General features: G+C 39.9%; 2 protein-coding genes across 2 annotated transcripts; both read right to left on the bottom strand.

Annotated features, from left to right (window-relative positions):
• Positions 1-1,518: 1,518 nt before the first annotated feature.
• On the bottom strand, positions 1,519-2,037 carry LOC145604117 (uncharacterized). Its single transcript, XM_081660067.1, has one exon. The coding sequence runs from the start codon at positions 2,035-2,037 to the stop codon at positions 1,519-1,521; it is 519 nt and encodes a 172-aa protein (XP_081516193.1).
• A 366-nt stretch (positions 2,038-2,403) lies between these two features.
• LOC145604116 (uncharacterized) lies at positions 2,404-4,125 on the bottom strand. The gene has a single exon (XM_081660066.1). It carries the CDS (start codon positions 4,123-4,125, stop codon positions 2,404-2,406), a length of 1,722 nt encoding a protein of 573 aa, XP_081516192.1.
• Positions 4,126-10,496: the final 6,371 nt, after the last annotated feature.

The following is a 10,496-nucleotide window of genomic DNA, read 5'->3' as shown; positions in this document are numbered from 1 at the left end:
GCTATGTTCCTTGCAGACACATCAAGGTCACTAAGGTCTCATGATCTTCTTAGCTCATCTTCCATCTTGGGTCGTCTTAAGTCTCGTTCGTCCCCCCAGACTTCTGAGGCTGTTCCCATCAAGATGGTTGCTCCCAAGGGTGTCCCTCCTCCGCCTCCGTCTCGTGCCAGTCTCAAGAGGAAGTTGGAGATGCCCATTGATGTTGACGCTGCTGAATTTTCTTTTGACTCTCTTGCCCCGCATGTAGATACCCTGTTGTTTCATTCCTTCAAGGATCGCCAGTTTTCGATGACTTTTGCTGACCTTTCACAAGAGGCGGCCGTACAGTCTTTCCAGGTATAGTATACTCCAAAAATATATATATTTTTTTTTAAATAAAATTGACCTTATTGAAATATGCTTTTGACACCTCATCTTTGCTGTGCAGAGCCTTCAGTCCTGCCTTGGTGTTTTAGGCAAGGTGTCAAAGTTTTCTCGTGCGTATGAGGCTATGAAGAAGGAGCGTGATGCTCTGTCTGACAAGTACAAGGCTGCTACTGAGGCTTTGAAGGCTGAACGGATTAAGCACCGGGACTGCATTTCTGAGCGGGACGGGCTAAAGGGTACCCTGAAGGAGGCTGCTAACGAGGCTATTGATGCTGCTACGTACTACTATGGGAAGGCACGTCTTGAGATGATGGAGGAGTTTCAGCAAGGAAAGCATGAGGCTTGGGACTATGATGGTGATAAGGCTTCTTTTGAGAAGGCGTTTCCTGAAGGGACTGCTGCTCCTGGTTCCCTACTGCTGAGCTTTGCTGATGAGGAAGTGAATTCTCCTCACAATGAAGAAATTAAGGATGCCCCAGAGGTGATAAAGCATGTTGCTGAAGAAGTGGCTCCTGCTGACAACATAGGAGAGAATTAGTTTAGTTGGTGCTGTGTCACCTTTTGAAAAATGTACAACTTTGAATGCTGTTTCTGTTTACTGCCGTAGTGCAGTTTGGATAATTTGTTTTTATCTTGTGCTACACTTTTGTAGCTGGATGCTTTGTTTAATTTTGTTGCAATGCAACTAAGTATTTCTATCCTTCTTTCTGTGTGATTGCCTTTTCTGTATAGTGTGCTGTGAATGCAGTTGTATAACGAATGTATTACAGTTGTATTACAGTTGTATTACAGTAATGATGTTACTTACATGTGTTTGTATGTTTTGTAAGGGTAGTAGGTCTGTTCTTTTCAGGAGTGCCTTGTCTTTGTTCTGTAGTGAAGGGACTTGTTGCATTCTTGCTCAAGAATGTCAGCCGTGTTCCTTGCAAAACAGAAGAAGGTGAGGGGTGGCCGTGGGTTTCCCCAACGGCCCTCCGATGCCAAAGTCAGTACTCGTAATGATCACAAAGTAAATTGACAAAAGATAGAGATAGATGAGTACTTTTCGTGCTGATTTTGGCTGTTGGAGATTTTTGTGTTTTCCTATTTTTTGTTTTTTTTTTTTTTTGTAAATTAAAAGACAAAATAGAAATAACAATTGCGTACCTTTCTTCAGAAATGATATAACTTTAAATGTGCTGCGTTCCAGCTTCGTTGCACTTCTTTTCCTTCTGCATTCCTGAGTCTGTATGCTCCATTACCTACTACCTTGGTGATCTCATAGGGTCCTTCCCAGTTGGGTGCTAGCTTTCCCGCATTGACTTCCCTGGTGTTTTCGTATACCTTTCTGAGGACCCAATCTCCTAGCTTGAAGACTTTAACTCTAACGTTCTTGTTGAAGGATCTTGCTACTTCCTGTTGGTATGCTGCCATTCTCATTTGTGCATCGTCCCTTAGTTCCTCCACTGTGTCTAAATTGTGAATTAGTTCTGCTTGATTTCTTTCTTCTATCATTAGCCCATACCTTGCTGTAGGCACTTCTACCTCGGTTAGGATTACTGCTTCGCATCCGTACACCAGTGAGAAAGGGGTATGACCTGTAGCGCCTTTAGGAGTTGTCCTGTCTGCCCACAATATGTTGGGTAGTTCGTCTGCCCATTTTCCTTTGGCTCCTTCCAGCCTTTTCTTCATGTTGCCTATAAGGACTTTGTTGCTTGATTCTGCTTGTCCATTTGCTTGTGGATATCTTGGTGTAGACGTGATAAGGGAGATGTTCCATTCCTTACAGAACTTGGTGGTTTTGTTGCTGATGAATTGGGACCCATTGTCTGTAATGATCTCTGCTGGTACCCCGAATCTGCTTAGAATGTTCCTTTTTATAAATGAAATGACGTGCTTATCCTTGACCTCCTTGTACGCTTCTGCTTCAATCCATTTGGAAAAGTAGTCTGTCATTGCTAAGAAGTACACTCTTTGTCCTGATGACGGTGGTAGCTTTACTATATCCATTCCCCACTTCATAAATGGCCACGGTGTCAATGTTGGGTGTAACTCCTCTTATGGCTTGTGCGTCAAGGGCGCATGTTTTTGGCATGCTAAGCACTTCTTGGCGAACTCAACTGCATCCTTCCTCATGCTGGGCCAGTAGTATCCCATTCTAAGTGCCCTGTTGGCTAAATTTCTTCCTCCTGAGTGATTTCCGCATTCTCCACTGTGTAGGGATTGTAGGACTTGCTGAGCTTCTTTTCTTTCCAGGCATCTTAAGAAAGGTCCTGCTGTAGATTTCTTGAAGAGTACATTACTTATTAGGCAGTACTTGGAGGCTTTCTGTGTGAAAGCTTGAGCTGTCACTTTCCCTGTTGGTTTCGTGTTGCCCAGGAGGTATTCTTTCAGAGGTGTTATCCAACTGTTGTCTTCTTCTTCTGTTGGGCTTGTTTGAATTTCGTAGACACTCATGGTTGATTCCTTCTCTATGGCTGGTGAGAGTACATGTACTAGTGGGATTGCCCCAAATTCTTCTGGGTTGATGTTTGACCCCAAATTTGCCAATGCGTCTGCTTCGGTGTTCAGGTTTCGGGGTACTTGTTCTATCTTGAACTCCTTGAATTCCTTGATGAGCTTCTTTGTGACTTCTAGGTAGGCAATCATTCTGGTGTCTTTCGCTGCATACTGCACGTTGACTTGGTTTACCATGAGTAGAGAATCAGAAATTACTTCCAGGTGTTGTATCTTCATATCTCTTGCAACGGTTAGCCCTGTAATCAGTGCTTCGTACTCAGCTTCGTTATTGGTAGCCTTGAAGTTGCACCTTATTGCCTGTGCTATCTTCTCTCCTTGGGGTGATATCAGTACTACTCCTAGGCCTACTCCTCGTATGTTTGCTGCACCATCTGTATGGAGTGTCCATTTTTGTGCAGCTTTTGGTTCCTGTAGGGCTAGTACTTCCTTTTGTGCTTCTTCCTCAAGGGTAGGGCTGAAGTCTGCCACGAAGTCTGCCAAGGCTTGAGATTTGACCGCCGTCTTGGGTTCGTACTGTATGTCGTACCTGCTTAGATGTAGGGCCCATTTCTCCATCCTTCCTGACATTTCTGGTTTTCTCATGATAGCTCTGATGGGGTAGTTGGTCCGTACTTGTATGGGATGACTCTCGAAGTATGGACGTAACTTTACTGAAGTAGTGTACAAGGCTAAAATGATTTTCTCCAGCGATGCATTTCTTGTTTCCGCATTGAGTAGGGTCTTGCTGACGTAGTAGATTGGAAATTGTTCCTTTTCTTCTTCTCTTGTGAGAACTACGCTGACCGTCCCTTCAGATACTGCAAGGTACAGCTGGAGTGGTTCTCCTTCTTTGGGTTTGGAGAGAATCAACGGGTTGGCTAGGTATTCTTTCAGCTTCTGGAATGCTTCATCGTGTTCTTGTTCCCATTTAAACTCCTTGTTCTTTTTTAGTACCTCGTAGAAGGCTCTGTTCTTTTCTGATGAAGACTTTGAAATGAACCTGTTTAATGCTGCGATTTTCCCTGTTAAACTCTGTACACCCTTCTTGGATTTCGGTCGCTTTAGATCTAGGATAGCTTTGACCTGTTCCGGACTGGCTTCTATTCCTCTTTGCGTAACCATGTATCCCAAGAACTTTCCTGATTGTACTCCAAACGTGCACTTTGTGGGGTTCAGCTTCATGTCGTATTGCTTCAGGATGACGAATGCTTCTCTAAGGTCTCTGACATGATCTTCTGCCTTCTTGGATTTAACTACCATATCGTCTATGTAGACTTCCATCGTGTTTCCAATTTGTTCTTCAAACATCTTGTTTACCAACCTTTAGTACGTTGCCCCTGCGTTCTTCAATCCGAAAGGTATCACCTTGTAGCAGTATATTCCTTGACTGGTAATGAAGGCTGTCTTCTCTTGATCGTCCTTGTGCATGAGGATCTGGTTGTAGCCACTGTAGGCGTCCATAAAGGATAGCAGTTCGTGCCCTGCTGTGGCGTCCACTATGGCATCGATATGAGGTAAAGGGAATGGGTCTTTTGGGCAAGCCTTGTTGATGTCTGTGAAGTCTATGCAGATCCGCCATTTCCCATTCTTCTTTCTTACTACCACCACGTTGGCAAGCCATTATGGGTACTTTACTTCTCTGATTTTTCCTGTCTTCAGTAGGTTTTGAATTTCTTCGTTGATGATCTTGTTCCTTTCTGGCGCGAATTTTCTTCTTTTTTGCTTCACTGGTGTATGCATTGGGTCTACGTTTAACTTGTGGGTGATAACCTCTGGGGGAATGCCTTTCATGTCTTCGTGGGTCCAAGCAAACACATCTTTCTCTTCTTCCAAAAAGTTGTAAATTTGTTGTCTGAGTTCCGCTTTCAACTCTGATCCTATTCTGACTTTCTGATTTGGATGTAGGGGGTTCAACTGGACTTCAGTAGCTTCTTGCTCTTCTGATATACTCAACTTCTCTTGGCCCAGCTGACCCTCTGATTGCTATGCTGAACTCTTTTCTGCAGATGTTACTTTCAGTGCTATCTTGTAACATTCTTTGGCTTCCCTAGGATCTCCCCTGATTTCTTGAATTCCCCATCTAGTAGGAAACTTAATGACCTGATGGTACGTAGAAGGGATGGCTTTCATTTCGTGTATCCAGGGTCTTCCCAGAATCATATTGTATGAGGATAGGGTGTCGATTACTAAGAATTTGACTTGCAGGTTGATCCCTTTTGCATACGTTGCCAATGTAATCTCTCCACTTGTCTTCTTGGTTTCCCCACTGAATCCTACTAGCATTGTTGATTTGTTGACGATATTCTTCTCATCTATGTTCATGTGCTTCAGGGTGTCTAACATGATGATATTTACAGAACTTCCATTATCAACTAGGATTCGCTTAATCATGCAGTTTCCAACTAGGAGTGAGATCACTAGGCCGTCATGATGACCTTCTACTGTGTCGCTTTCTTCAAACATGATAGGGGTGTCTATCTTTGATTTCTCCCTCTTGTCTGGTTGCTCCTTGTTGCTTTCCTTTGCGTGCCGCTTCGCTGCTGAATATGTTAGACCGCATACTTCTGATCCTCCTGATATGAAACAGATGGTTTTGACAATTGGAGGTGGGGGTGGAGGACCTCCTTGTTTGGACTCTCTGTCCTTCCCTGAAGCTTTAGATCTATCTGACAAGAGTTCTTTGAGGTAACCTCTTTGGCACTTCTACCTGAAGGAGTTATGTCTTCGATAAGTGCAATTACTAGATATATCATAGGATCACAGTTATGGAGATAATAAGTTCATACTATAAGGTTGCCAATGTCTGTTGCTAGATTTGACAATTGGACTTTGGGCTTGTCAAATGGTCCAAAGCCTTATAGGATGGATCCTACAAGGTCACACACTAGAGTATTGGGTTAAACAAGTTGAAGGCCCATTATTGGGCCTCATGAGTATATGACACATCTTATGTTTGGGCTTGGAATGTAAGAAGAGTTCAATTAGGATTTGGACATGGTTTTATTTCTAGATATGATCTATAAATATAAACCATACCTAGGGTTGCATGATATAACAATTTGACACACTGTGAAATTGTCAGACAAGCAACCAAGAGATCCCGAACCCTAATTCTCTCTCATATTCGGCCCTCCTCTTCTCCTCCCTAGATCCGTGCGTCTCCCCTCCATTGGTGGTGCGTGTGGTGGTGCGTGGGTGGTGTTGCGGTGTGTTCGTGACTCTAATCTCTGTTGAAGGTTGATTGAAGCGTTCGGTCACAACTAACTAGCATTAGTGGAGGTTTAATCCGTGCTCGTGGACTAAGTAGAGGAATCACACGTGGGGTTCTTTATCTCCCTATTGTTCTTGCTCGATCATAGTGGAATCACGCTCCAAAGGTATAATTCTTACTTCTTTATGTGTTATGCATGAGATCCTTGGTTTGGTGCTATATGAATATGATTCATGTTAATTCCGCATTTAGTACCTATAATCTCCTACAGTGGTATCAGTTAGCCTCTTGCATCTACATATATTGAGTAATAATTCTTTGATAATCCACAATTTTAATTCAATTAGGAGGGAGAATAATTTAATTATGAGTCAATTGTTATATTAAATGTGATTTAACAATATAGAATCATTAAAGGTGTTTAATTTGCTCCATATTAGCCATAATTTGATCCGATTTTGCCCCAAAATTAATCAAAAATTCGAACCCCAAAACCCTAATTTCGAAAATTTCGAAATATTGAACCCTAATTTGTGAAATTTGTGTTTAATTTTGATTTATTTCGATGGTAATATGTTTAAGGAATTTAATCTATTTGATTACATGTTAAAATTATGAATTTTTTCATAGTCAAATTATTTAATTTAAATGTTAAATTAAATTGGGGATTAATTTCATCAAGAACCCTAATTTCAAAATTGAATATGATTTAATTTTGGGATTAATAGGACCACATAAAGTTTAATTGATTTTTACAAAATATGTTTTGTTTTAATTAATTAAAATCAAAAAAAAAAAAAAAAAAAAAAAGAGAAAGAACAGCAGCAGCACCGCGGCTGGGTGGCGCTGCCACGGTGGTGCTGCTGCTGGTGGTCCAGGAGGGAGGGGGCGGGGCTGGGTCAGGCAGCAAGGAGCAGCGCAGCAGTGCCGCAGCCTTGCGTGTACTGCTGCTGCTGCTGTTCCTGCGTTACTGCAGGGGCAGCAGCCACCGTGGCCGGCTCCGGCTGGCCACACCACGGTGGCTGACATGGTTCTTCATAAAAAAAAAAAAAATTTATTTTATTTTAAAAAAAAAAAAAATCAGATTTCAAAATTTTAAAAGATAAGTTTAAATTTTGAAAAGATAATTAACAAATTTAAAGTTGTTATTTTTGTTAAGTTTGGATAATTATGGAGCAAAAGATTCTATAAGGATAATAATTGATTAAATAATGTGATTATCTCATAATTATTTATGGATAATAATTGATTTAAAATATATGATTGGCAAGTAATTAGGATAGAATTCCTAAATTATTTAGGATAATCATGGAAAATAAATATGATTTATATTCCATAATTTCAAATAAGATTTGATTCTATCTCATACCTAAATTAAAATATATGATATTTTATAATTGGTTATGATTAATATATGATATTATCTAATTACAGTAATTATTTAAAATATGAGATATTTATAGCCATGTTTCCTTCATTATGATCATCAGATGTTGTAGTTTAGGAAAGCATGATGAGTGATTTATTATATGGCACTTTATAATATATGATATTGTTTATTGCTATATATAGACTAGTATGGCCCATAGATTCTAAAATACGATCTGCGCATCGTGATGTATTTTGTAATCTAAATACGGTCTGCGTACCGTTGAGTATTTTTGTAATTTATTTTATTTTATTTAAGTAGTAGATAGAATAGAATAAAATTACAGGTTGCAATTGATCCAAAAGCCAATGAAGTGAAGGCCCAATGGAGCAAGATGGATGAGATCCATGAAGATCCAAGTGGGAGCATTTTACTTTATTAGTTTTTCTTAGGATTAAGGGGACATACTATGTCATGTTTTATTGCATTAGTAGATTATGCATGTTTAGGTTTATTTATGTTGCTTGATGATGCGCTAGAGTTCACTATACAATCACAACATAATAAATCTAGATCCCAGAAATATTGATACAGCTTTCCCAATTAAAAACCCGACGAAAACCTTGATCGTTTGTGATGGGTCGGCCTCAGCAGAGCATCATAATATATCTTGGGGAAGTGGGGGTAGGACCGCATAACTACACTTTTAATTGGTTATATTCAACAAGGTTACCTAAAGATCAGTTTAGAACCTTGAAGCTAAGAGTAATAATTAAACATGTGATGGTTAATTATTCAACCAAGAATTACAAAGAGTTGTAATCAGTAAAGAGTTTACTCACCTTGAAAATGTAATGGTTGATGGCAGGGCCTCAGTCCGGTTAATTATTGCACAAATAAAGGATCTTGGAATCATTTTATTCAATAGGGATCATTTAAATATTGAGTAAAATGCTTTAAAGTTACCAATAAATTCTAAATTACTTATGGTACTTTAAATTTATTAAACATAATTATTGAATTTTGCCTCGTTTTGTTTTGTTTGTAGATGAATAACTTATATGACAACACAGATTTACCAATGAAACTCAATTTAAGGCTTAATCTCAGAAACTACAGGCAATGGGAGGGCGAATTGAGAAATGTTCTCACAAGCTTCAAGCTTGATACTCGCCTATATGTACCCGTTGAGAACAAGTGTGCTCCTGGTCAGGACCCTGAAATGCATGCAAAATTAGTTTTGGATGCAATAAAGGTCAAGAACCTAATACTGGAATCTATTCCAAACTGTTGGTATAATAGGTTCAGACGGTATGAGGTGACCAACTTATATCAATGTCTTCGTGCTATCTGTAGGGGTGGCATGGGGGCATTGGGTAGCGGAGGTGTCAACGATCCAAATGTAAGAGAGATCGTTAACTCGATCCCTCAGATTTACTATTCCTGGGCTGACAGTTTAAGGTATGAGACTTACCGGATTCATGGTAAGATAATGGCAAAGAAACTCTTGCCTGGTCAGTCTGTGAGGAACCATGTTAATGAATTGGTTGATATGATCAACCAAATGGATGTCCTCGGGAAACCGATCGATGATGATTCTGCACGTGACATTATTTTGTTCTCGCTCCATGCTGGTTTTGACATTGTGAGACTTTCTCATAATGATGAGGGATCATCAGCGAATTTGATCAACATCTTACTTAACCATGCTGAGGAGTACCTGATAAGGAGAGATTGCCAGTGCTTCTATTGTGGTGGATGGCAAGTCCATACACCAGGGTGTCCCCACTATACACCAGTGAAAACAGAAGGTAAGGAGTTACTTGATGTTTTTGTTGTAGAAATTAATCTTACTTCATCTTCCACTTGGGTATTTGATACCGGTTGTGGTGCTCATATCGTCAATGACGTGCAGGGCTTGAAAGGAAGTAGGAAGCTAGATCCAGGAGAAGTAACACTTTGAGTAGGAAATGGAGCAAAAGTTGCTGCACTTGCTATTGGGAGTTATCATTTGAGACTACCTTCTGGATTAATTTTAGTACTTAATAACTGTTATTTCGTTCCCAGCATTACTAAAAACATTATTTCAGTTCCAGTTTTAGATACTGAAGGTTTTTCATTTGAAATAAGAGACAAACGTTGTTTTATTTCGAAAGAAAACATGTTATATGCTAATGCTAAGTTAATTAATGGTTTGTATGTTTTAGAATATACAACTCATGTCTACAACATAGATCATAAAAAGCAGAAAACAGATGGTTCAAACCCAACTTACCTATGGCATTGTAGGCTTGGACATATTAACCAAAAGCGCATCCAGAAATTACATAAGGATGGACTCCTTTCTTCTTTTGATTATGAATCATTTGAAAACTGTGAGTCATGCTTGCTTGGGAAAATGACTAAGTCACCCTTTACGGGTATAGGTGAAAGAGCTAGCGACCTTTTGGGACTCATACATACAGATGTGTGTGGACCAATGAGTTCAAAAGCTAGGGGTGGATTTAGCTACTTCATTACTTTTACTGATGATTTAAGTAGATATGGTTACATTTACTTAATGAAGCACAAGTCGGAAGCCTTTGAAAAGTTCAAAGAATTCCAGAATGAAGTACAAAACCAGCTTGGGAAGACAATTAAGGCACTACGATCTGATCGTGGTGGCGAATATTTAACCCAAGAATTTGATGAACATCTGATTAATTGTGGAATACTTTCACAATTAACTCCTCCAGGGACACCTCAATTAAATGGAGTGTCAGAAAGGAGAAATAGGACTCTACTTGATATGGTTAGGTCCATGATGAGCTTTACTGATCTTCACATATCATTCTGGGGATATGCATTAGGAGCAACTGCAAACATACTAAACAGAAGCCCGTCCAAAGCAGTTGAGAAGACACCATATGAATTATGGACTGGAAGAGTTCCAAAATTGTCTTATCTCAAGATTTGGGGATGTGAAGCCTATGTAAAACGTTTACAAGGCGATAAACTACACCCTAAATCAGACAAGTGTTTCTTTGTGGGCTACCCCAAAGAAACAAAAGGGTATTACTTCTACAATCGCGA

The sequence above is a fragment of the Chenopodium album genome, chromosome 22 (assembly GCF_948465745.1).
Source record: "Chenopodium album chromosome 22, dcCheAlbu1.1, whole genome shotgun sequence".
NCBI lineage: Eukaryota > Viridiplantae > Streptophyta > Magnoliopsida > Caryophyllales > Amaranthaceae > Chenopodium > Chenopodium album.
Note: the sequence above shows the minus strand (reverse complement) of the source record. Positions and strands in the feature narration are given on the sequence as shown.

Excerpts from the sequence above, each read along its gene's own strand:
- LOC145604117 (XM_081660067.1), bottom strand. The coding sequence starts at position 2,037 with ATGAAGAAAAGGCTGGAAGGAGCCAAAGGAAAATGGGCAGACGAACTA.
- LOC145604116 (XM_081660066.1), bottom strand. The coding sequence starts at position 4,125 with ATGGAAGTCTACATAGACGATATGGTAGTTAAATCCAAGAAGGCAGAA.